Source organism: Phyllostomus hastatus, unplaced genomic scaffold, assembly GCF_019186645.2.
Source record: "Phyllostomus hastatus isolate PE091 unplaced genomic scaffold, TTU_PhHast_1.1 phas_contig_148, whole genome shotgun sequence".
Lineage (NCBI taxonomy): Eukaryota > Metazoa > Chordata > Mammalia > Chiroptera > Phyllostomidae > Phyllostomus > Phyllostomus hastatus.
The window spans coordinates 4,878,488-4,905,859 of NW_025333607.1; the positions used below are offsets into that span (position 1 = coordinate 4,878,488).

General features: G+C 49.9%; 1 protein-coding gene across 1 annotated transcript in view; it reads left to right on the forward strand.

Annotated features, from left to right (window-relative positions):
* The window catches only part of PCNX2 (pecanex 2), a 205,288-nt gene that overhangs the window by 86,473 nt on the left and 91,443 nt on the right, over window positions 1-27,372 (forward strand). The window contains exons 18-21 of the mRNA XM_045817984.1: window positions 6,563-6,655; window positions 7,419-7,569; window positions 19,727-19,868; window positions 23,512-23,689. Of these exons, the coding sequence (XP_045673940.1) occupies window positions 6,563-6,655; window positions 7,419-7,569; window positions 19,727-19,868; window positions 23,512-23,689 (564 nt within the window). The remainder of the gene's footprint in view (window positions 1-6,562; window positions 6,656-7,418; window positions 7,570-19,726; window positions 19,869-23,511; window positions 23,690-27,372) is intronic.

The window sequence follows — 27,372 nt, forward strand, 5'->3', positions numbered from 1 at the left end:
TTCTGAATCAAATACAAAAAAATCCTTTAATGTAGCAAGAAACTAACAAAACAATGAGAAGTTATCAGGTTAAAACTGCAGTGAGCAAGGACACCTGGAAGAAGCAGAGCGGGGTGCTTCTCCTGCCTCCGGAGCATCTGTCTGAGGGGACCGTGGGCCGCGGTTCTCAGCTCTCGGGCTGCAGGGAAGAGACACTGTAGCCTGTCCTGCCAGGGCGGGCGTCCAGTGTTAGAGGGTCCACTCTTCAAGCCGGGGCACTAGAGGGCCCGCCCTCAGTGGGAGGGTGAACCAGAGGGAATGACCTCCACCCTCCTCAGCATTAGGGGCATGCGAGCAAACCCACCCCAGTGCTAAGCATCCGAACAACAAGGCAGTCCTTGAAGTGTTGCAGTTCTGCATGGATTTACAGTCCAAATTATGTAATCTGGGTGGCACAGAACGCCTCAGTCTAAGAACACAGTGTAAAGCGGCCTCCAGCTGGGAACACCTCCCAGCAGAAACAAACACAAATTTTCCACAGTGGACTCCATCCTCCTGGGCCCTCAAGGCCTGATTGCTGATGTCAAGTCTGTAAGGGGAATGAACATTTTACAAAGAAAATTTAAAACTATACAAGGAAACAAGGAACCAAAAGGTACAGATCTGCAAATACTTCAGATGCAGGAGCTGCCAGACACAAATTTTACAACTTCCCATACTATGTTTAAAGAATAAACATGGCTTAAAATTTGTAGGCAGTGGGAAATATTTAAAATGATCCATCATGTTTGAAAGAGAGCCAAATAGACCTTTTAAACAAAAGCCCCCAAAAGAAGCAGCTATAGGTACACACACACACACACACGGGGGATTAGACACCTCTGAAGAGAGAATTATTGAACTGAAAGATAAAGACAGAAGGAAGTATCCCAGTTTCACCACACACAGACAAACAAAAATCAGAAATCGGAACGAGATGAAGAAATGTGAGGGATAGAGTAAGAGATCTAACATATATCTAATAAAAAATTCCAGAAAAAGGGACAGGCATAATTGATATTTGATGAGGGACTGTCTGAGAACTTGCCAGCATTGATGAAAAACACGGATGTCGAGATTTTAAAGCCCTGGTGAACAGCAAGCAGGCACATGGAAGAAACACGGGTCACGCCCGAAGGACTCCGAGAATGAGACCGAGAGACCCCGAGGATGACGACCACCCTGAAGCGGTTAAACAACTGAACAGACCACATTTAAAGGGACCGGAGAAGCCAGAAGACAGTCGTTCCCTATCCTTACTGTTCCGTGAATAAAGGAACTGCCGAGCCGGCATCTACGTCCAGTAAAAACACCTTTCAAGGATGAGGGCACCGTAAAAATGCTGTAGACACACAAAAGCTGAGAGACCCTCGCTAGATATAGTTCTGAAGGATATTCTTCAGTAGAAAGGGGTCTCAGATGGAAGGCCTAGTTAGCAAGAAAGCAGAAAGAGAAAAAAAAGTGGCAGAGATGTTAGTAAATATAAACAAGTGTAAACTGTGTAAAACCATAGTAAGAGTCCATGGTTGTAAAGAACGTAAGGTAGGATTAGAATATGTGACTACAATAACACACAGGCTTGAATGGAAAGAGAAATAGACTCCAAGACTTGAAAGTGTTGGGCAGTTTCCGGGAGACAAATAGAGCTGTTGATCAGCTTCAGGCAGCGGTAGGTTAAGCACGCCCGTGGGGATGTCTGCTGGAAGGGTTTCTGATTCTGCCAAAGGACCGTGTGGCTCCAACCCTGGGCACAGGGGAAAACGGAACAATGAACGAGCAGTTCTCTGTAAGTAACAGAATATGAGAGGTCTCTTCTGCCACACGACAGTTCTTCCGCGTCCGTTCCAGATGGAGTGGAACCCGCATGTGTGGTGACAAAACCTGAAAGCACTTGTCATCCTAATAAAAGGCATTATCTTTATGATACCAGTCTAGGAAAGCATTGTTAAAAATGGCACAAAAATTCAAGTTCATTAAAACTATGACCTTTGGCCCTGACTGGTATGGCTCAGTGGATGGAGCACCGGCCTGCGAACCAAAGTGTTGCGGGTTCGATTCCTAGTCAGGGCACATGCCTGGGTTGCAAGCTAGGTCGCCAGTAGGGGGCGTGTGAGAGGCAACCACACCTGGATGTTTCTCTCCCACTTACTCCCTCCCTCTCTCTAAAAGTAAATAAACAAAATTTTTTAAAAATTAGGACCTTTGATTTATCAAATAATACTGAAAAAGAGAGAAAAAGCAAACCACAGAATGGGCAACAATTACTGAAACATGTATAGTTGACAAAGCACCACTGTTGAGGTGGGTGTACAGTTCTAATCAGTCAGTAAGACAAGCTGGTATCTCAGTTAAAAATAGGCAGAAGACTGGTACATGCATTTCACAAAGAGCAGAGTAAATGGCCAGAACACTAATGCCCAGTAGCCTCCTCTTATCCTCCGTTTTGTTTTCTGTGGTTTCAGGATCCCACGGTCACCTGAGGTTTGAAAGTAGGAAATGGAAAATTCCAGAAATAGACAGTTTATAAGTTTGAAAATTTGTGCCTTTCTGAGTGGCACAATGCGCTCTCTCGCTGACTCATTGCATCCAGCCTGGGACATGGGTCGCCCCCTCACCCGGGGTCTCCACACGGCCTGTGCCCCGCCCACTCAGTCTCTCATTGGCTCGCTTGGCTGTCAGACTGACTGGCGTGGGGCACAGTGCTGTGTTCAGGTTGCCCTGTGTTACTTCATAACGGTCCCCAAATGAGAGCAGTGGTGCTGGCAGTTCGAATGTGTCACCGAGAAGCCGTAAAGGGCTTCCTCTAAGTGAGTAAGTGTGCATTAAGTAAATAGGTGTGTGTAGGAAAAAATAAAGTGCAGCTAGGGTTCAGTACTATTCAAGTGTTGACAACCGTTTTGGGCAAGAGAAGTCGCACACACTGTTGGAAGTAGTGTGAATCAGTGTATCCACTTTGGAAACAGTCTGGGGTTACAAAGTGCCAGCTACGTACACACCGCAGCCAGCAGTGCTCCCGGATATCTGCCCTGGGCAGACCTTGCACACCTGTACCAGCGCACGCGTACACGTGTAAGACCGCTCACGAGGACTTCTCCGTAAGAACCCCAGGCTGAAGCCCCTGGAAACTCCGCCCACAGCAGCACGGGGGCTCCAGAGTACAGGAGGAGCCCTTCCGACAGCCACGTGCCGTGGATGGGCGAACCTTAGCCACGTAATGTGAGCGAAGGAAGCAAGACGGCACGTGCATCCAGGATGGAGCCGTCCGTCTAAGACGGGGTGACAGTAGGCAAACTAGACCGGAGGGCTTCTAGTCACACTTATAAAATACGTGAGCAGCAAAATCATTTTTTTAAGGCAAGAAAGTGATCTTCGCCAGAGTTAGGGAAGTTGATAGGAACCCCCAGGAGGGAAAAGAATGGTTTGTGGCAGGGGACCACGTACCAGGGGCTTTCTGGGCAGTGGGGATGCTGGATTCTTGAAGCAGTTGGTGGTTACTAGGGCATTTGCTTTGTAATTATCCTTTAAATTGTGCATATGTATTTTATGCACTTTTCAAAAAAGTATAAATGAAATAAAATATTTATTCAGGTTCTAGAGAGCGAAGGGTTTTCCAGACTTGGATTCTATGAAATAAAAACACACACAAGGAGTTGGATTTGAGTACACGAAAATTTTACTTCTGTATGTAAAACAGGCAATAAAATTTGAATAATTTATTAAAATATTTGCAAATTGGACACAAAATAAATATCTCTTATCATTCATGTAATTTAATTTTAAAAATTATAAGCAAATGATATTATTGCATATATTTCATTTAGGAACCAAATATTTAGCATGTAAACAGATGACACACATCTACACTTTTTGTGACTAAGAAATGCAGAGTGAAATCAGAGGGCATAGTTTTGGTCCACACAGCACAGGATGAGTTAATGGTATTGCCAATTGTGACACGGTGAGATCTCTAAGACTTTGTTTGTATTTGTGTAAATTATTACAATCATTTGGAAAAGCATAACTCATCAAGGATTGTAAAACATTCATAACCTATGACATAGTAAATCTATTTGTCAGTTTTTCTAGGGAATTAGTTCAAACTGTGAAAAGAGATTTAGGTGCAGAGAGACAATGACCCAGCGTAATCCACCACTGCCAACGGGGAAGGCAGCCCGCCAGGGGGTTCAGAGGGTTTGCACAGCCCCAGTTCATTCCGACTGATATTTCGAGTGCCCACCACGACACCGCTTGTATATGCGTGTGCCTGTGTGGATGGCACAGCAAGATGGCAAGTTATTTAGCCACTCAGTGACTATTAGGACGTCTATACAATAACATACATAATAATGTCAGATGCTTACAAAAGGAAGTTCTGTTGAAAAAGGTAGAAATTATATGCGCACTAAGAATAGGCATTTATAAAATACTTGTAAAAACCGTATACTTCTTGATTACAACTAGGACCCGTGGTTCAGCATTCACAGGCAAAAATAGGGGCCCAGCAAACACAAACATGCAAATGCTGTTAGTGTCAGAATGTAATGATCGTGAATGACCTCCCCTTCTCCGTGTCCCAGAGTGCTGCAGTGTTGTGATGTCGCCCTATAATGGAAAATTTAATAGTAAGAATTACAGAGACCTTCCAAATTTGCATTTCACTTAGATCTTTTGTACTCGTATTTTTCTAAGATCTCAGATTGTACGATCTACTTTTAAGGCAATTATCAAAATGAAACACATACTCTAAAACTCTTGTTTAAATAAGTAATCCAGCAGAGTCATGGATTGTTTTAGGCTTCAAACATGTGAAGGGAGAGGGAAATAACAGTAATTAGTCTTCTGTGTAACAAAAGGGAAACCCACCCCCTACAAAACGCGTGCAAACACACACCGCCTTCATCCTGTTCTGTTCTCAGTATCTGTTTGGTGCCCATACTTCCAATACCTGATTATTGTCGCTTTGTAATAAGCCTTGAAATCAGACGTTGTGTGTCCTCCAACTTGGTTCTCTTTTTTCCAAGTTGTTTATATCTTTCAGAATCAGAGCTATAGAATATATAAGTGAGCAAGAAATTATTTAACAGGAAAACCGATCAGAATTACCACCTTTTTACAATGTTACAGGCCACTGCCACAGGCCACAGCCACACTCTCTGAGGTTCAGATGTCTTTCAAGATTCTTCTGAAACAAAAATTATCAAGAATAAAATTTCCGGAGCAGATAATATCTACTTCGTGGTGGCTGTAAGGAAAGAGGGAACCATTGCCTTTTTATTTTGCTGATGTTACTTTCACCAATATTGCCAGGGCTATAGTTTCATTAATTAGCACCAAGAATGCAAAGTTCAGTAATTACTATTTAATTTATAAGTACATCTTTCTTGGTAAAGAATCTGTTCGAAACTTTTGTTGGCTAAACTTTTTTATTGATTTTTTTTAGAGAGAGAGAAATGTTGATTTGTATTCCACTTATTTACACATTCATTGGTTGATTCTTGTTTGTGCCCTGACCGGGGATCAGACCCACAACCTTGGCGTATTGGAATGATTCTCTAACCAGCTGAGCTACTGGCCAAGGCCTGGATAGATGTTTTGCAGATATTTTTTCAAGTCTTCGGCTAGCCTTTTCACTCCCTAACTGTCTTCTGAACAGCAGATGTGTTAAATCTTCCTGAAGTCCAGTGCGATGACTTTTTTCTTTTATAGTTCTAACTTCTAGTGTCCTAGATGAGAAAGCTTTGGCAAACCTAAGATCAGTAAGATTTCCCCTTATGTTTTCTTGGAGAAATTTGATCGTTTCCGTTAGGTTTATGATGCATGCTAAGTTCTGTATGTGATGTGAGGCGTCAAAACGTTTTTTGTAGCTGTTTTGTTTTTCGTAGATGGCGATTCCGCTCTTCCCACACCTGTTGAATACATGACCCCTCCCCTCATTTAGGGGAAGATGTCCTTTCACTTTGGCGCTTTCATTTAAAATCAGCTGACCGTATATGTGTTGATCCATTTCTGGACCCTCTGTTCTTTGCTTTAGATGTCTGTTTTGGACCAGTACCGTCCGTACCTACTTACTGTAGCTTGTTACTAAGCCTAATCAGGCGTTGTAAAACGTAAAATCTGCTCTGGTCCAAAGAAATAGTTAAGTGTATAAGAAATTTCTGTTTGATGCACCCAGGTTGTTTGCATGTTAAAATATAAGCTACGCTAAGGCCAAGTGCAGATTACTTGACCTTGACGTTTCTTTATCAGACCTGGGCGTCTTGTACCTGACTGTGTTTATAGAGAAGAACCCCCCTTCTCCCTGTGGGTGGCAGGTGCAGGCTAGCCTTACGTGGCCTTCTCCGCCTCCTTTGCGTTAGTTCCCCTGATATTCCCCGAGTCGGAGGTGGTGAAGGGTCCACCCAGGGTGCGCCACTGGGGATATATGTGGTGAGTGACGGGCTGAGCGGACAGTTTGTCCAGGGTCCATGTCCTGCCCCCTGCTTTGCCTGGTGACACTGAGTTGCAGAGAGAAGCATGAACTTGACCGCTGGTTTTCTCTTCACAGAAGGATGTCTTAAAGTCGGACCTCCTTGTGTGCGCGGTGGCCGCGGTCCTGTCCTTCGCAGTGAGTGCCAGCACTGTGTTCCTGTCCTTGCGAGTACGTACCATTCGCTAGTCCCCTTCCCACGGAGGGGCCCTGGGGACGCAGGGGACAGTGGAGCCGGAGGGAGGGAACAGAGGGCCCGCTGGGAGGTTTGAGGAGGTTTGTCCATGGGCCGGGAGGAGTGTGTCCGGCGGAAGCTTGGTCCACTGGCAGGTCTGGCTCAGGAGTTTCACCCCTTCTCTGTCCAACTTCCGGTGCCACAGCCTGTCTTGTGCACTCCCCAGTGGGGACAGCACTGGTCATAGGACCGGCTGAGGCCACCGCAGGGAAGGGAGGGGTTACCACAGCATGAGTGACGCGGAGGTCACAGAGCTAAAAAGATGACTGGAACATAATCATCCTTAGAAAAGCAGAAATGGAGAAACCTACATGGGGGTTCTGGCTCAAGGTTCTTGCGGACAGTTGCTGTCTCTGTATAAAAATGTTATATATTTATGGCTTCTTTCAATGTGGGAAAGTCTAATTTTGTGATTCTTCACCCCTTCTTTAAAAAAAAGTATCCCAGTGGGCAGAATTCCCCCGGCCTCTGGACTTCCCCTGGCGGGTTCTCCACCCCATGCCGGTGGTTCCCGGTGCTTCTCAGCACAGGGACGGGTCTCGGGAGACGTTCAAAGGCTGAAGTAAGACAGCCTTTGAGTTTGTACCTGTCCCTTAAGAGGAAAACGGGGAAGGGCGGTCGTGTCCCATGTCATTCCTGGGCGGCCCTGCCCCATCCCCATGCGGAACGATGCCATGGGTCTGCCCTCGGTTCTCACAGCCATTCCTCAGCGTGGTGCTCTTCATCCTGGCCGGCGCCGTGGGGTTCGTCACCCACTACCTGCTCCCTCAGCTCCGCAAGCACCACCCGTGGATGTGGATGTCACACCCCGTCCTTAAGAGCCGGGAGTATCAGCAACGGGAAGTGCAAGGTTAGTGTCCTCCCGAACACCACGGAGTGCCGGGTGCACCTCGAGCCGGGGAGCGGGCATTAGAATGTGGATGTGCTTGGTGCCGCAGAACTGTGCACTTGAACTTGGTTACAGGGGTAGATGTTACATCACCTGTGTTTCACCACACTCAGGAAGGAAGCGTGTGTTCCTTGGAGTATGCTGATTGTGCCCAGAGCAAGAGTCGGTTAGAGGCATGTTTTGTGAAAACGGTGATTGGTCTTTAGCTTTGAGGAAGAATTTACATCACAGGGAACTGAAAGCTGTGCTATTCCAGTTAGGGAGACCGGGAGCCAACAAGGGCATCAGTCGATGGCCCTCCCATCCTCCACAAATGGAGGTGGGGATGTGGCAGAGACTGACTTATAACCTTCAGGACCCCGAACCCTTGAACTTGAACTGGCTTTGCTCACCTACACCTAGACCTGCCCGACTTAGCGATTCCGGGGCTGCCTCTGGCCAGATCGTGGACCCGCCCATAATCCCGGCGGTGTCAGAGCTTCTCTCCCAGGGATTTCCCTGCCCGGCCTCTCCCAGCTCCATGGTGGGCGGACGGCAGGAGGATTGGTGTGTCCTCATTTTGGACACCTCCCAGTCATCGGGGACAGTTTATAGCTACAGTGTGCAACTAGTTGATGCTGCCGATTCCACACAGAACCTCGCAGCCCAGTGACTTTCGACCTTCTCCATCCCACGGCACACGGGAACTATGACTGAACTTCTGCAGCACTCCAACAAATATCTTTTTTGCCAGTCTGAGGAAAAAAATAGATATAATTTTGATTCAACCATACCAGATGGCCATTGTTGTATTGTTGCTGTTTCTTTATTTGACGGACTTAAGGGAAAAGAAGTCAGCGCCCCTGACCAAATAGATGTTGCGTGTTAAAAATTCTTGTGGCACACGGCTTGAATGTCGCTGGTCTGGCCCACTGTAACTTCTCTGTTGCTGAGTGGGGTATCTGGTCGTCCCCACGCCCAGGCACAAGGAGCCGTGAGGGGCACCAGGGTCTGCTGAGCCCCAGGAGCGCTCTGGACCCAGCTGGGTTTGTCATCGGTAGCCTAAGTAGCCTAGTGTGGCCATAGGGGGAGGGGTGGGGGTTAATAGAAATGAAAAGAAACAAAGCAATCACTTACGATGCCATAAAAAATACGGAGCGTTTCTTCAAGGCACATCTTTGGGAGGCCACGAGGAGCTGCCTTCATTGGAAACCGCCAAGCAGGAAAACTGGCTCGGTCAGTGGAGGAGTGTGGCGTCATGGGTCTGCGGCCAGCTTGAGGTTGAGAGGGTGCAGGAGGGTGGCTCAAGCTTGCTCTTCGTCCTGCGACAGGAAGGACCGAATGAGGGTCACACTGTGTAATGGATGTTCTGAATGCTTCTTTCAATGTCCGGTGCCACTGAAATGCAAATACTTACTCTCAGTATTACGAGCACTGAGGGAAGCCGGGCTCTGGTAGGAGGGATTTACAGGGGTGGGTCCACCTTACAGCCCCCTTGCAGAGAAAGGGCCGTGGGAAGGGCACCTCCTTGTGGGTGGGCAGAGGGAGGGACGAGCAGACGAACTCTACAGAACCTCTGCAGTGTTAAATGAAGGTCACATTTCCCTGTTGTTTCCCAAACCTTGAGAAAAACCGACTTTTGGTGACTTATTATTGTGGCGTCATCAGTGAGCAGTCGCTAGGGATTTGACTGCGGAAAGCGCACATCATGTGTACGTCATCTGTCTGTCCCTGCCTGGAAGAGGGGAGGGAACTTGTCGGGCTGAGAGAAGGTGGGTAAGACAGCTCAGGCTCCGCCCCCTCACTGTGCCCGCTCAGAGGTGGGACTCAGCCCTGGCAGAGGAGAGCGGGCGGTTTAAATCTTGGGATTATTTTTTTTAGTGTAATTGTTTTCCTCCCTGGACCTAACCGAGCCCAGTTTAAATCAGAACCACCTAGCTGTTTGAAAACTGGGGTCCTACTTGGACCCCAGTAGGGGTCCCAGACCACGTGGGGTGAGTGTGAGCAGGTGGCCTCGTCCAGGGGGCGGCTGAGCAGGCGCCGGGGACCTCTGTCCGGAGGCTCGGGCGGGCAGCGTGCACATCAGCACAGGCTCGGGCAGACGCTCCGGATGTTTATTTCACTTGCCCACGCCAGCTGCTTATGAGCTGCCTGAAACCTAGCCAAATGTGGGCAAATCAGGCACAAAACGCAAAGCACATTGCACTTCCAAATCATGTGTTTGGAAGGACAAAACCCAAATATTTAAAATACGTTTGCATGAGCTTGCCGAAGCCCTATCACCCATTTTGGTGTTTTCCACATCCCGGGTTTGCCGGCCGCCTCTCCCTGGCCTCCTGCCGTGGGGCACTTCGCTCTCCATTTCCCCTGCCAGCAGCAGTCACGCACAGGCCACTCAGGCCGCTCACGTAACTCTCAGCGTGAAGACGGCACTCCGTCTTGCCTCCCAGGGAGTCCCCGGACCATGTGGCTGGGAAGAGGGGGGCAGAGCAGGGCTGGCAAGTCTGTGGTTGTCCCTGGAACCCCCGGTCCCATACCGAACGTCACCCACTGGAAACAGCCCTGAAATGGGGCCAGCGGCAGGCACTGCAGCACCGCCGATTCGGTTCTTCACTTCTGACACCGATTTATGAGCCTTGCCCCATCCCAGCCCCCAGCTCTGCTCTCCGACAACATCAGAGCTGGAAGCATAAAATTCTCTCACTCACATCCCAGTTCAGGAGTCAGATGAACGAACGCCGGGATGCTGTGAGCGTGACTGAGTTAGTTGCATTAAATGTGGATGCGTGAGGTGGCTCTTCTTTTTTTTTTTTTTTTGCTCTATTTCCCGTCGATCTTAGTGACTCATGCTGAAAATATTGAGTAGACAGCTCACAAATGGCACCTTATTAGTCAAGTGTGGAACTTTTGAGAATGTATGTGCAAGGAGCACTGGAGTTTTGGAAAATGAAACAAATCTATCATCCTGAATGTGATGATTCGAGACAGATGACTTCGTTGAGTCTCCCCTATTGGAACAGGAGTAACTTGTTTTATCCACGAACTTCCTAAGGGAATTATGTCGGGGGTGTTTTCTTTTCAAATTAAGCATTTTTATTTTCTTCAGACAAATAGTCAGAAGTGGGATTGCTGGATTGGGTGGTAGTCTGTCTTGTTAATTCAATTTATTGGGCTGACATGAATTAATAAGATCGTACAGGTTCCAAGTATGCAACGCTATGGTGCGTTATCTGGAATTACGTCATTTTGAAAAGGAATAATGGGGTTGAGTCTCATTTTCACTTAGTCCTGCAAGGAGCAATTTCTGAAATATCATCATTCTGGGCTCTTAAGAATGAAAAAAAATAGAAGTGGTCTGATTTGATGACCCTCTTATCATAAAATCAGGACTCACTGGGTTGAAAACAGAATGAGATAAAGAGTAAGTGCATGGTTGGCTTCCACTTGTCTCCCCGTGTATTCCCTCAGAAAATGTGTGTGACTGTGCTAGTCACAGAAAAATAATTATTGAGTTTCTACATGAAGCCAGGCCTGTGCACCAGTGAGACAGAACCACTAAGACATATTTCCTGTCAGCGAAGATTGTCTGACCTCATTAGCAAACCAGTGGCTGCGCCAGAACAGAGGACCCGCGGTCGCTCCATGCAGTGACGCGGGGCCAGCACTCCGTACAGCCTTGAAGGAGACTCCAAGAAGCAGGAGGCCCAGACCTTCAGTGGGGCACCCCCAATCAATTGCACGTTCCATGGTTAAGCTTTTCCAACTGGTTGCATATGCGTGTAAGACAGAAAATATACGGGATCATGTAATTTAGTGTTAATGTCTGGTGCATAGTAGGTGGTCAATAATACTGGTTGAGTGTACAATGAATGACTAGTGTTTTGTGAATCCACCGGAAGGAGAGTTTCCTGCAGGCTGGCGGAGTGTGCCGTGCACTGTGACAAACACACGGGCAGGCTCATTCCACTGCGAACATGTGGTTGCTGAGAAAGCTAAAGCTGTAATTTTTGAATTAAGTTTTGCATTGGAATAAGTGGATAAAAGATTGCAGACATAACAACGTCAATCGAAAATCTTTTAAACTATAATTTTAAAAATTCGCTTAGGAAATGAATTCACAGATGAGTCATGAATTCATAATTCTTAAATGAGATTTACTGTGCGTTTTAGCAGATCTTTCCTGTCCGTTTGCGGACAGACTGGTGTCTGCGTGTGAGAGACATGGGCTCTGAGAGATACCGCTTTTCCTAATGTACTTTTCATTTATATCAGAGTAACACACAGTGTTAAAAATAACACAGAGCGAGTGGTGATGAAAAGCAGCAGCCCCCTGTCAGCTTCTTCCCATCTCTGATGCCTCCTCTCCCGAGAACATTGCTTTCTTCTCTTTAGATACTTCTCCTGGTATTCACCATGATTCTTGCAAATAATGTGCATATTCTGCTTTTTCTCCATATTTCAGATTTACCTTTCTACTGACTTCCTGTCACAAAAAAGAAAGTGTTGTTCTCATATCTTTCCTTCTATGTTAACGCTTTCCTCCTTGCTCCCAAGGTAGTTTTAGTTTTTGTTGAACATGCTCTTTTTGACTGGCGAGTCTAATTGTGTTCATTTCTAACGCCACAGTGTAGCACGATTACATTTCTTTGCTTGTTAGTTCTGACGGAGCACTTGCTCTCTCTCCTAAAAGCTGTGAAAGGCACCTCTCCGTTCAGTTTCCGCCCAGGAAGCCTGTCAGATCATCTCTGAGCTCCGCCCCCAGACTCTCTCCAGGAATCTACGCCACTTGTTCCTTGTTCCTTCCTCATTTTGAAGGAGACACGTCCGCCAGCCATTCCAGAGAAGCATGCATGGGAAGGAAACTCCTGAGACTTCGGCCATGTCAAAGCAGTTCATTCTTTTTGCACTCAGTTGGGTGGTCTGTAATGTGCAGCCTGTGAGGATGTAAGAGCTCCTCTCAGAATTCCAAGGGAAGGGCCCGTGGTCTCCCAGCTTCCACTGCCGCTGTTGAAAAGTCAGATGTCTTCCCGACTCCTGGTACTTTGTATGGGACCAGGCCTTTTGGGAAGGTTAGGAGGGAATTAAATCGTCATGGCCCCGAGAACGGGCTTTGGAACAATCTCGGCGGGTTCAGATCCTGGCTCTGTCACATTGGTTGCGCTTAACCATTGCGATTCAGTTTTCCCATCTGCGATTGGAGTTCCTACAGCAGAGGCTTGCTGGGCGATGAAATTAATCGAGACAGGAAATGCTGAGCGTTGGGCACAGCCCTCAGCGGGCAGAGCTCGCTCAGGGAGCGCCCACCCCTCGTCCTCTTCCCCATCACTTCGCGCCTTCCCTCACGCCCGTCTCGCCCGCTGTGCTAGGCAGCTGGTGGCCCGTTATGCTCTGGACGTCCACGTGCTGCAGTCGTGAAATTTTTGATCAATGGGTGATAATGCTGCCTGCATGATCTAGTTCACAGAATTTCTGTGGCGATTCAATCAGCTGGATAATACATGTAAAAATCTTTTGAAATGTATATAGCGCCAGACGATTGTCTGATTTCACGACATAAAGGCTGTGCCAGGGTCTTTGGGAGCTGTTGTTCATGTGTCTGTGTGTCTGTGCCGAGGAGATGACACAGTTCTGGGGGGAACATATTCTGTACCCCCTTTTCTCCCCCATTGAAGAGATGCTAGCTGCAGCGGGCGGTTAGAGACCCAGAAAACCCTCTAAAGCCTCTTTAATTCAAAGCGACTAAAACAGTCTGAAGCGCAAACTGAACCAGAACCAGTGGGCTGCGTGGTCTCATTTGCTGCGGTGCTTCTATAGGATCCTGTATCCCAAATGCCAAGGAAGAGCTTAGTGCTGGTATGTCAGACACAGCCTGCCTGTTGGGAGCTGGCCTTGTTAACTGAGCCGTGGGCTCTTATTCCCAGGCACTCTTCCTTCCTGCCCTTTCTCTCCTGCCTGCCCGGCCCCGCTCCTCCCGCACCACCCACTCTGGCTGGTCTGGAGTCTGGGTGCTCCATCAGGAAAGTTATTTTCCTGTGTGAGCCTCTACAGGCTGGAGGGGTGCTGGGACTGGCGGTACCACCGGCTCGCACCACAGCAGGAAGAAAGAAAAGTGGAATCCAGTTACCTGCGCCCGAGAGAGGCTAGGTGGAGGGGGCTGCAGCAGTGGGAGGGGACAGGCTTGGGGACGGAGCTGGGGGAAGGGCTTGGGGACAGCTCGGTAGTCGCCTGCCAACTCCGGTTCCAGCTCTCCAGGTCACGGGCATTCACCCAAGTGCCCGCTGGGGTTCTTCTAGCTGCCGATGAACCCCAGACAATGTGGAAGTAAAGGCAGTGGTCAGTCACTGGAGAAGCAGGAAAACTAACCCTGACAACCAGGAAGTCTTGAAACGCAGCCGTGAGTGTGCGGGCGCCCCTGCATCAGACGGCCCGTGGGCCTGCGCGCCCGGCCGGCCAGAGGGGCCACTGTGATGAGTCCCGACGCAGATTCTCCGAGCAGCGGCGGTTGAGGCTTTATCTGCAGCAGTCTAACCCTCATCACGGCACTTTATGATGGGATGATAGATGGGGGTGCCGGGTGGGGAAATGGAAACGGTGTTTTAAAATAGTCTTGTGGTTTAAGTAGCATACACGTCACTACATACCTGAGAAGAATTCTGGTCTGGCGAGCCTGGCGGTCACTGGGCACCTGCTGCGTCCTGGCTGCTGGGCCAGGTGTGGGGAGGGAGAGTGAGTGACAGCGTGACCCTCGCTCGTGGCCAGACGCTTGTTCCGCCGGGGAGTTTCCCCCTTCACGTGCCCCCACAGAGAGGGGCTGTGCAAGGCCGTCCTAACCGTCTGCCGGTGAGGGCTGTGAAAACGACTCCACTGCTGCTGCAGGGAGGGGGAAGCGCATACTGCACAGACTCTCCGCAGAGCTTGCCCTTCGAGGAGAGAGGTGGCAAGGACGCATTTTCATTCCCAGCAAGCTAACGACAAAGTCACTGGGGTGGTTTTGGGAATAGGAGCTAAACATTTTATAAAACTGAGTTAGACTTCATATCAAATGAAATTCCAGGTGGATTGAAGATGTTTTTTAAAAAAATTGTTACACCCTGGCTGGTGTGGCTTAGTGGATTGAGTGCTGGCCTGTGAACCAAAGGGTCGCTGGTTTGACTCCCAGTCTAGGGCACATGCCTGGGTTGCAGATGGGTCAAGTCCCCATTAGGGGGCGCGTGAGAGGCAACCACACATTGATGTTTCTCTCCCTCTCTCCTTCCCTTTCCCTCTAAAAATAAATAAATAAAATCTCTAAAAAACTTTTTAAAGTAGAAGGAAAATTAAGGAACAAGAGTAGCAATGCAAAAATATATTGGTCAAGTTATATAATCTTGGTTGCAGAGGAAGAGTTGTCTAAACATGGCCCCCAAATCAAAAGCCACTGAGGAAACAACTGAAACATTTTATTCCTTCAAAAATGGACACGTTAATTTCCTGATTCCCAGATGTTGCTCCTTACCACCTTGTCTTCCTCTCTGAGAGGTTTGTCATGATGTTGAACCCGATCATGCTCATCAGTTTGTTCACAAACGTTCATAGGACAGTCATCACACGTGAGGGACTGTGCGGAAGGCCGGGGAGCCACTGGGGGCAAGGCCACCGCGGCCTCGCCGGGCTGCGGGGTGGGGGGAGCCTTTGGAGAAAGGGAGGGTTGTCAGCCGGGAATCAGTCCGGACCCCTGCAAGGCAGGCTGCGTCCCCAGCAGAAGCCCCTGCTTCTCCCCAGACTTCGTTCTCCTGGGGGTCTGCTTAGTTGATCAGGCTGTTATCAGTCGATCAGGGATGTCACCTAGAGGTGCTGAGTGGCACCCAAGGAGCGGGTGCGGTGCAAAATGCTGAATGTGATGCAGAAAGACAGCCCTGGCTCTTTCTTGCGGGAGAAGAGTAGGGGCCAGAAGGAGTATATGGGGGTTCTCATTTGGATTTGAGAGTGAAAGAATGGCTTCTTTGAGGAGGTGGCATTTGATGTTAGGCCTGGAGGTGGAGAGGGGGTTAACCCTCAAAGTGGAGGGAGCGGATCCCAGGCCCAAGAAAAAACCCCCGGCATCCCCAACGTTGGTTAATGGGAACGGGGAGGCCCAGAGGACCCCGGGTTTTTCCTGAACAGGATTCTAGGGCTTGGAGCGACAGGGCAATGCTATCTGCTCTCCATTTAAGGACGGTCACCTACCCTCGGATGGCCGTTCCATCCTGCAGGGTCTCTGTCTTGGTCGCCTCGGGTGGCCGGCCCGGGGACCTGAGCTGCACCCATGCGGAAGAGCCTCGAGCACATCCGGGCCCCACAAGGCAAGGAGCCTCCTGTCCTTGCGGCTTCCATCGTAATTCAGGATCCGGATTCAAGAAAATGACCTTCCTAAAGATAAAAACATCCTGAGGATTTTGGGTGAACTCTTAACCAAAACTTACTGAGAGGGACTCAGTGTAATAACACAAGCTAAAGAAAGCCCAACCCAAAAAGCCTTTGAGAAAATGCAATGTGTTCCATCTTAAGTCGTACAGGAACTTGCAAAATGGCATCGTTAGTCTGCATTATTTTCCTCAAGGGCCTGATATTCCAGGGAAAAGGGACATCGTGATGCTAAAGCGATGTCTTTCTGTGGCCTCTCTGCATATTTAGGACATTACAGAAAGGCAGTGGTGAAATACGGTCTCAGAGATTTTCTTTAACTTGACTTCGTATGAATACCGAGGTAGTTTGGGGACTTAAGAAATACATTTATTACGTTACTGCATTTGTAAGCATTCCTTTTCATTAGCCTGTAATGGTCACGCTGTGACAAGGATTCAGCTTAAGCCTCGTGGAATGCAGAGCTTTGGGCTCTCGCGTCTGCTCGTCTTTCCCGTTTGTTTCCCCTCAGCCTCCGAAGGGGAACATTCAGTACAAGCTCGATCCGTCCGTAAAACGTGTTCTGTGATCTAGATGTCGTCACGTGTCATTGGAATAAATCACTGAACTTGGCGGGGAGATTCCTGAGATATATAAGAATTAAATTGAAATTAATTTCCTTTCGGTGTGCAGGTTAGCAGAACCTGAAATCAGAAGTTTGGCCTGGGTGATCTCTGGGATTTGCTGTCTGCTGTCGCTCCCAGATAGTGGTTTTAACTCCCTTTCCGCATCCTTCTCCGCCGTCCTTCGGCTGGAGGTTGCACTGAACGCGCCTGGGGTGGACTTGCACCTCAGATGTTCCCCCTCACACTCAGAGCGCACCGTGCAGAGCTGTGCTCGCTGGTGTGAGCAGGCAGCGTGGGATGCATTCGCTGTCCGGACCCAGGGGGAGGCGTGCGAGGCTTCCACGTCACACTTACACGTCCGCAGGGGTCGTCTGCATCTCCCCGCCGCTGTGCCTCATGGTGAACCGCCGCTGAATTACACGGGCAGCGTGGCTCCTGGCTCCGTCTTCACCGAGACTCTGACCAACGAGCTGTTCAAAGGACAGTAGAGGCTTTAGAAACATAGCAATGAATCGTTTCTAGTTCCCTGCAAGTTCTTTTTAGCCTTCAAAAGCCCATCAGAGACCTCCTTTGTAGCTATCACCTTGATCGTGTCTAACAGGAGATGCAGTTATTACCCCAGAATCCTGGGTCTTAGCTGTTCACAAGAGGGATGGATCATGCGCAGTTGAACGCAGCAGTGCCTGCGCCTCGCTGTCCCAAGGTCGGACTGCAGGGTGGTGCTCGCAGCCCCAGACTCCCCGCAGCCTGAGCGTCCCAGCCACGTACGGGCCTTAAAGTTGTGTCTGTAGCATAGTTTCTCACGCGCACTTGCACACACACACACACACAGCTCAAGTCTCACTGAGTAAGTGCTGTTGCTTTCAGATATTTGGAAAGATGTGGATGGTGAGTTCAGAGATCATTAGCGATTTCCTATTATTTGAAATTCATTGCTTTACGTGTTCCTAGGATGGGTGAACTGAAATCCTTATGGCAAACCCGTATTCGTGATCGTTACCCACGGTAAATCCTTGTCGACCGAAATGGGATTGTGTCCCTGCACTTGAATCGGTTTTATGCCCACTCACTGGAAAATGTCTTCTTCCAAAAGCAAAAGCGGCAAGCGTTTGAAAGTCTCCTCGCACGGCCCCTCCCCCACACAGCGCCCAGGGCCTCTGCGGCAACGAGCCGCTCAGACGTGCTTTCTGATTCACGTGTTTTTCCATCAGCACTGCCGGATGCCCTTGGCTTCCGTTTCTCCTAATTTACATACTCTCGCAGGGACCTAGCTGAGGCTGTCATGTTTCTCTGAGTTGGTGACACGCGTTGATGGGACTCCGCAAGTGTATTTTTACAAGCCGGCTGGACTGCAGTCCATGCAGCCGCCTCAGTCCAACCCCGCGGATCACCTGTAAATTGGGAAATCAGAAAAAGTGATTTCGGGTAGAAGGAAACCTACCTCTGATTGGTTGTACTCTGTGACAGACTGAAACAGGAAATGTTCAGTATGTTTTAGTGAGGATGGTTTTTGCTTTGTAATAAAAATAATAATTCTGAGAGGCTGCATTTTAGTTCCGCCTTGTTCCATTTAGTTGTTGCCCATTCCCAGCCACTAAACAGGATGAGATAACAAATGAACATTGACTGAACCTCCGCTCTCAGCCAGGAGGCATTCTGCTAGGTATCTGAACCATTAAACCATTTAAGACATGGCACCCACTCTCCAAAACCCACGGTCCTAGTGGGGAGATTAATATTAAGATGAATACTTGTTCTTCGATGTGACAAGCACTGTAGTTGTGGAGTCCCAGTGCTCCATGACGACACAAAGAATAAAATCTTTAGCCTTAAAATTAAAGGTCGTAAGTGCAGAAAGCTGGGCTCAGCATCTGGCAAACACCTGGCGCTGGGCACGTGGCAGCGGACCGGAGTCCCAAAGGCGGGGAAACGGCGGTGGTCGGGGAGGCGGGGGGGGTGTCTGCTGGGAGCAGACCGGAAGGGGGGTGCGTATTGTTTCTAATTAGAAACAGTAATAAAGCTGAATAAAAATGCAACTCCTTGTTACTCTCACCACGTGCTGATGTTTCCAAACAGTGTCGGTGTGGGGTGACCCTGGCTGGGACAGACGCCTCCCATGCCGGGCCCCCTGGGCTCCCTGGAAATGACTGTACTGGCGGGGGTGGGGGTGGGGCAGTCAGGGAGGATTGCAGAGGGCAGGTGCCTGGTTCTGTAACCCGAGGAGGAGCTTCTCCAACAGGAAATGCGGAAGGACCTTCCAGGAGGGCTTCCCGGGGGGGGCCCCCCCCCCCGCCCCCACAAGGCCGAAGGATATAAAACAGCACGGGTCCCTGCCGTGCAGGGGCAGATGGGAGTTACTTTCAGTAAATGGTGATGGTCAGTTGGATCCCCGCATGGAAGCCTATCATTCTCAACCCCGTGCGTGCATCAGACACACTCGTCAGTTCTACAGAGCTTGCGGATCTGCACACGAAACAGAAACCAGCGAATGTCTCCGAGGAAAATGGGAGAATGGGGTCACGCTCTTGGTCTCTGGGGCAGAACAACAAAGACTCTAAAAGGAAAAAAATGAGAAGTTGGAGCATATGAAAATTAAATATTGCTTTTCTGCAAAAGATTCTATTGAGTAGCTCCATGGCGCATCCTTGATGGCGAATCACACACTCACAATGATAAGGGGTTGGGGTCAGCTTTCTCTTACTTGCATATGTTACCCAGAAATTCGGTTGTGAATTGAAAGACTAAATTTAGAGGGGTAGAGAAGAGCCCAGAAATGAGCCCCCACCTCCCAAGGGACCCCAAGCATTAGAGAAGGGGGGCTCGCTTTCTGCCCTTCACTTCTCTGAGATGCCTGGATGTTATGGTGGGTGTTAGTTCATTGGTCCCAGCCCTAATTATATGTGGGCAAATCAGCTGACTTGAGAAATCGGGGTGCCGGTGGCCTATATCTCTATGTATTATTATTCATGAACCACGTAGACACACAGCTAAGAGTGGCTGCCTGCAAACTACATGGGCATACCACATTTAGTGTCTGGAGTTCTGAACCAGCAGCTTTTGAATGAAAGGGAGATACTACTTATTATCACACGTACTTGAAGGCAAATAATTCGACCAGTGGCCATTCTGAGTGGTTTTTGTGTTTCTTTCAGATCTCGCCCATTTAATGTGGTTCGAAAGACTCTATGTTTGGCTTCAGTGTTTTGAAAAATATGTCCTGTACCCGGCAATCATTTTGAACGCCCTCACTATTGATGCCTTCTCAATAAGCAACCACCGGAGACTCGGGACGCAGTAAGTGGATAATGGTTTATTCTCCCAGGGATCCGGCTCCTAATGTTTTTAAAACCTAGTGAATTGTCTGTAAGCAGGCTGCAGCAGACGGTGTCTTCTATGGTGTCCTTCAGCCAAACTCCAAGGAGCTGGCGGTCGTTTGTAGAGGGACTGGGGTGCAGGGAAGTTGGACCTGCTGGACATGACACTGGGAATAAATGTCGGTACATTTGAAAGTCGTCCTGCAGGCTGAGTGAGCCCTGGTGCGGTGACAGAAGGCCAGTGCGACTCCGGGTTTCCTGGGGGTCCTGCCTCGCGTCAGTTCATTTAGCAAGTACTCTGTCACCCTGTGCTTGAGGGGCTGTCACTGCGCTCTCTGCGTTGATCAGGAGAAGCATCGCCGTCACAAAAACGGAGCACAGAGACGTCGTGCTGTATAGGATGCCACGCTTTTGCGAAGCGTTAACAATGCCCAGTTGACTCACTGGTCTCATATCTGAGAGTTAACTCTGAATTTACAAATGGAAATCCGCTGGATTATCTGTGGATTTGTCTTCCTGACAAAAGGTTCAAGTTTCTAGTTAAGTAAGTTGTCAGAGGAGAAGGCCGTGAAAGAGATTCTTCCCCAGATTTGCTAATTAGTCGCGTCGCCCAACTCAACCCTGATGTATATAATCACAGGCAGACGAATTCAGACCTGCTCTTCCTTTCAGGGTAAGAGGAGCACAGATTCTTGAACGTTTGCCAAAGATTGAGCAAGCTAAGCTCAAAGGCATTTGAATACTGGACTTTGAGCAAGTTCATGGTCACACAAGGCAGACCCTAAAAGAAATGATCCCATAGCCTTCCTGACCCCGCCTTCCTTCTGGTCCAGACCGGGTTCAGTTGGGCCAGGGCAAGAAGTCCATGTGCTTAAAGTCCTGAACTTCGGGTCCTGGGACGAAATTCGCCTCGCTGGATCAAGGAGCTGGACGACGGGGCTAGAGACCCCTTGTATAGTCTGGGTGGGGCCCGATCCAGGGGTGACTCTGCATCTGGAACATGAAGTCCCCCTCCTTGTGGCAGGTGCTTCCAGTGCGGCGCCATCCTGGCTGGCCCCGGGGTCACCTCCCACCTCGCCCAAGGCAGACCCCTCCGTTTCTAGGGTGAGGGCTCGCGATCAGAACCAGAGCAGCAGAGGAGGTACCGGTGCTGCCTGGAGTTTCGAGCTGCAGGGTTTCAAGTTCTCCGTCCCAGCATCAGGAAGAGATGCAGGTGGGGGCCAAGCTGCTCTTGCTGTTGGCAGAGGATGGACGCAAAGGTTGAGAATCAGACAGACTCCAATACACAGTGCGGAGAGGGTCCAGTTCAAAGTAATCTTACTATCTAATCCCTGTAATTTTTTCCCGACACTGCAGACAGAAAGTATCAGCTTACTTATGTACCTCCAGCTATTCTCAACTTTCAGACGATACCCACAGAATTATTTTTCTCAGAGTTCAAAGCTGATCTTTTTTTTTATACACTCGAGGCATCCATCTGAAGACGTAAAAAGAAAGTCCCCCAAGATGTCAAGCACCCCCGTAGACCGGCCGTCCTGAAACAGGACAGCGGAGGCCACCCATCAGTCTCACCTGAGACCTGTTTCGACCTTCCTGAGAACCACTGCACCCGACAGTCAGACAGTGGGCTCTCTAACAGCAGGCACTGCTCCTTAGCCAGCTGTCTGTACCAGCCCCCTAGTACGTGGTGATGGAGGGAGGAATGGATGGGTGACCGCGTCGGTGAGTCATGGTGTCTTGTTAGGTATTTATAGTTCCCGGCCTGACCTAAGTGGGTGCTTTGCCGCTGTCCCGGGCCGTTGGTCACCGATCGGTACATAAGCATTTATAAAGCCTTCAGCTAAGCCTATGACCGTCTGTGAGTCCATAACTGAAACTATTACTGTCACTGTGTCGTAAAAGGCCATCACATCGGTCACCACAGTCTTAACCCATCCTCACTGTTAAATGGAATCTGAACACCGTCTGTCGTGGCCAAAGGCACGTAGAGTTCAGAGTTAGCATTCATCCAGCTTTGGCTTGAACAACCCAGAAATCAGCCAGCTCCCCTGAACACCAGAACATCCCTAGTCCTGAGACACGTGTCACTGGGGTCCCTGCAAGGGCCTTGACTATCCCACGGGGACCTCTGTACGTACCTGGGGCTGTTGTCAAGGACAACCGGGCCCGCAGGCAGATTTTTGCACCGATCATCGCCTTGGTGAGCGGAGGAGCCACGGTCACCCACACCGCGGGAACGCCGAGGGCTCTCTCTGCAGTTCCACGAAAGCGTCCCCATTCCCCCCAGACCTGCCTGTGACCCAGGGCCAGTGCTTCCCAGGGGGCCTCAGGCACACCTCATGGGTGTGGGGGGAAGAGTGGGAACAGTCACAGCCCTGGGTCTGAGGATGCATGAATGTCCGATCGTGGCGAATGGAATCACCAGCGTTAGACCTTTTGGATGACAACATGACAGTTTTGCACCTGACAGGTGCAGAGACTTTGACAGCCCTTTTTAAATGACCTCCTCCTGGGACGTTAGGTCCTGAGCCCAGGGTCCCTCTAGACTCGGGAAACATGAGGCACGTCCCAGTTTTATGTGTTCAGTCAGAAAAAGAAAACATCTCTCGCTCTCAGGTGCCCCCGTTCTCTGCACAACGTTCCCACCTCTGTCTGTCTTTCACGCTTCCAAAGAGGCTGTTCTGCTTGGGGGCATCTGGTTACAACGGGCAAAGCCTCCTGCAGAAGGACAGACCCTCGGGCAGGGGGGGTGCTCTGTTAGGCCGTCCTGAGCTGCTGCCGTGGACCATCCACCCTCATGGTCGGTAGGCTGTTCACGGCTGACCTCGTGACCTGGTGGACCTGCACACTCAGCACACGCTCCTCCCTGCGCCGGTCACCGACCTGCCCCCCTGGGCAAGAGCGTTCAGGTCGGTCCTGGAAGCCAAGTCCTGGTCTGGCTTTGCCGGCCGCCGTGGTCGGCTCTGCGACTAAAGAGGCCACAGGGGCAGAATGTCGATGACATCATTTTCAGCAGAAAGAAAGGGAGACCAGGGAACTTATGCTCATTGGAACGACAAGAAATGCTGAGAAATACTGGGAGTTAATGTGTAGGACTCAGAATGGCTTAATTAAGATAGTGAGTTTTTCCTCTTTTCCAGAATTTAATGTTGACTACTATTACATCACTGCTTCAGTGAGATTCTTTTATAATAAAGGCATCTGCTGAGCCGACCGGACAGGGACAGCGTGCGCTGATTTCTCACTTGCCTTCAAGCTCTCCGTGAAACCTAGCCCTGCCTTCGGGTCGGCTCCAAGGAGCTGGTGTCCTTTCAGAGGACAGGGGACAATGAGAACCACTCGGTGGGAAGGAGCCGCCTCTAGCACAGACTCCGTGTGGCAGGGCCCCGCGGGCTGAGTTTGAATCCCGGCTCAGCCTGTGAGTGCTTAGAGGAAGGACTCCAGCTCTGAGACTCGGTTTACCGCTCCGTCAAGGAGGGTAATCGCCGGGCCCCCCAACTGGACGTTCTGTGTGTACAAAGCGCAGAATGCACAGTGAACGCCGAAGAAACGTTAGCCGTTGTCGCTGGCCCTGCTGTCGGCGCGGCGTCCTTGATGACTTTTCTTCCTTTCCGCCCCGACAGCTGGGACATCTTCCTGATGATCGTGGCCGGCATGAAGCTGCTGCGCGCCTCCTTCTGCAGCCCCGCCCACCAGTTCGCGCGCCTGGGCTTCACCGCCGTCTTCTTCCACTTTGACTGCAAGGCCCTTTCCGAGGGTTTCCTGCTGGATTTCTTCGTGGTGTCCATTGTGTTCAGCAAGGCAAGTCAGTGGGCGTGCCTCTTCGTTTTAGAATGTGACAGGTGCGCTCCGCATCCAACGGTGTGAGAGTTGAAATAGTTTTTTAAATATGTCGTGAAATTATATTGAATTACGCATGCATGGTACACGCCTGCTGCCATTTCAAGAACATTCCCCACGGAATATAAATATGCTGTGTTATTTGCCACCAAAATCACTAATTACTATGAATTAGCCATTCGTGTTGCTTGAAAGTTTATGATCTTTTGTCACTAATGGTCTCCTTCTAGAACTTTCCTACATCTCAAAGGCTGTAAATTAAAGATTAGCAACCAGACATTAACTTTTTTTTTTTTAGTTTTCTCTTTCCTTCCTCCCTCCCTTCTTACCTACCCACTTCCTTAGCAAGCGCTCTGCCTCTCCAGGTCAGTCCGAGACCTGCCGCCGAGAGCTAGGTCCCCTGCCGTATTTCCGTGCCCCGGCTGGTCTCAGGGCGAGGTTCCACCGGCTGGCAGGTCGCACGTGGGCGACGAGAAGCCCTCGTCGCCGCTCAGGCAGGCGTGTGGGACAGGGTCAGACGTCTGACGGGAGGGAGACAGAGTCCTCTGGGCGCTCGTCCGCTGGGCACCGGGACTGAGCTGGGCTTGTGCGCAGGCAGGAGGGGGAGTTGGGGGCGACCCCTGGTGGGTCAGCTGAGGGAGCCCCCCTTCCAGACCGGCCTCCTCACGTGCTGCTCTCTGCCCTGAGAGCCACTCAACCGACGACTGCCCCTTCTGGTTAATGGTTTTTGTATTTTAAAGGCTTTTTCCCCAAAACATCACTTTTTACCCTTTTTGAATCAGTTATGTTATTTTTTCTCATTATTACTTATTCTTTCCTCCTGTTGGCTTTCTCTCTGCTTGTTTTAGGGAAGAGAAACTCAAAATGCTCGGATTTGGGAGGAAAACGCCATGAGTAATGATGTCACCCCATGGGGGTGTGTGTGTGTGTGTGTGTGTGTGTGTGTGGTTATGACTTTAGTCAAGGAGTGTCCGAGTCTCTCCTTGTGTCACTTGTCATTTGCTCCTCACTCCTCCTCCCGCAGCCTGCCCCATCTCCACCTGTGATGCTGGGACCCTGGCCTCGCCCACACACAGTCGTTCTCTGTCCGAATTCTCTCTGGTCTTGATGAGCTATCTCATCGTTCTGATGGTTCGGGTCCCAGGCTTCCGTATCCCGTTTTCCTTAATGATGTGTAAATTCCCGTTATCTCACGTAATCAATGTACAATTATTGCCTTGTGATTCTCAAAGCATTTATGAGGGCATTGTAAATAATTTCACCGCTCACGGGGGCAGGAGCTCATTATCAGTTGCAGAGTGTGCCGGGACGGGTTGAATTCTCACCTTTGCCTTCGTGTGCATTTGACATGGTGATACTGGTATTTCTTTCTGAACCTCAGTGTCTTTGAAATGGAAGATAATGGTGCCAGTCTCACTGGGGGTGTTTCAAAGAGTAATTAATGTAACTATAAAAGGACTTTTTAAGTAGAACATGCTTTTTAGGTAAGAAGGCGGAATTTTTGAAGCTGTTGTATGGAGAGAAAGAGCAGTCACCCGCTGCCCCCAGGGCCCATCCGCGTGGCAGGGGGCAGGGAGGGTCTCGCTGTAAAAGCCTAAAGAGGGTGGCTTCTAAACGACCCTATGCCTGTGGCAGGGGCGGTGCTGTGCATTTGCTGGAGCACAGGCCTGTCCCTACTGGGCCCGCTGGTCAGCCGAGAGTGGTGCCGCTGACCGCACGTGACCGGCTGGGTGCCTGGAGAAAGGCCCGCTGGGGGAGACACAGGAGTTGTGGTCACTTTTGTTCTTTCATGTCCATGAGGACACTGAGTGCGTCCTGGGCAGTGGGACCTGTCGGGACCCAGTCTCAACGTAAACCCATGGCAATTGCTTTGCTGCCGGCATTTGACTGCCACCACCATAACCTCTCAGAAGCACCAATGAAAATGCCAGGCACTGCAGACAGAGCCGTGGTAGCAGCGTTCTTATCCCCTCTGGTGGAGGGAACATCGGCACTTGTGATCTGAACAGCCTGCTTTTCGGGGGGAGGTGATAACTACGTCTAAAAGAACAAAACAACAAGCGAGACGAAAGCTGGAAAAATCAGCGTACTGAGTAGTGAGTTGGTCCTAATGCACCCTGACTCCTTCCAGTGCCTGCTGCCTCCTGGTCTGGAGAGGCAGCAGTGTTTTTTCTAGAATGAGAAACAAGATCTGATTTCTTGACAAACGTTACGTGTGTGTGTATATATATATACACTTTGAAACATATATATATATGGTCAAATAGAGAGACAGCATTTGAGACCTTCCTGGAAAAAGCCAGCGGAAATCAGGGATGGAGGGCGGTGGTAGCAGAGCAGAGGCCCCTGGTTATTGCTTCCCGTGAAGATCCTGCCCACAAATCCCAACGGAGGCTTTCTGTCCGTGCTCCTCACTTCAGTAAACCTTTTCAAAGACTGTCGGCATTCATGCATGTTCTGGAGGCTTTCTAGAAACCTGCAGCGTTGGTCTGGAGGCAGCAACGCTCTTTGAGGTTGGCCATCGCACAGTGCGGATCGCTCTGTGTTCAGTAGACTCCCCGCTCCTGTTCACGGCAGTTTCCCGTCTGACTCTGGGAGGAACCCCTAGGGCTTCCCGCGCCCTGCTCCTGCTCTGCAGGCCAGAGGATCCCGGTTGGTTAGCCCGCAGCCCCTCCTGGAAGGGCTTCAGACGAGAGAAAGATGTAGCCGGTCATCTGGTTTCCTCGGAAGAAGGGCGCTACGTGGATCTAGGACTTGTTGTTGTTCTGAGTCAGCTTCTCCTAACCCTTCAGGCTTTCGGGTAGAACAGAGAGACCCGGTGAGGGTGGGGAGGAGAGAGGGAGGAGTGGGGGAGAGAGAGAGAGGATCCACAGAGTGAGATCAAAGCACCAGGAGACCAGGGAACGGAGTGGATGGCTTCCAGGGGCTCTGCCTGTGTTACTGCCTGCCTTCCTCCCTGAATCCCCGAAAATGCACCCCTGAATGCCCCCTGAGATCTGGAAGGTGAATGAATGCTGGCTGGTCTCTTCCATCTTCCACACCCAGTAAAAAATGGAAGTCAAGAGTTCCAGGGCCAGGCCTAACCAAAAAGACTTAATTCTGCCGCGTGTCAACAGAAAAGGCAGGACATCCGGGTGCACAGTCCTAGGCTGGTGGGGGCGGGGCCGCTGGACGGGTGTGGTGCTCCCACCACACAGCCCCCGGGCCCCTGGGAGGATACAGGCTGTCCTTCCACACGCCTCGTTCTCTCCGCCCCTGTCCTTACTCTCTGCTGCCCCATTAGTCAGTCACTCTTCTCTTTCAAGAATTAATTAGTGTAATTAATTTGTAACTTTTCCAGTATGCCTGTGTCTTTGGGGGACTGCAAGACACCCTCCAGGTGAAGACATTCGGTTGCAAGGAACGTCTGGTTGTGACCGGAGCAAAGATGACAAAGGGCCTTCCATGCTCTCCTGCTGGTCCTGAAGAAGTTCTTAGAAACCAGCTAGTCTTGAAACTTTTAGTAATTTTTAGTTGTAAGACCAGGACTTGAGACAACCATGTCAGAGGCTAACTGTGCCGGCATCTGCAGGATGCCTTAAGCATGAAGTTCTGCAGGTTGTTAGTTCAACACGGGGGCTGGTGCTGTCACCATTCGGGAAATC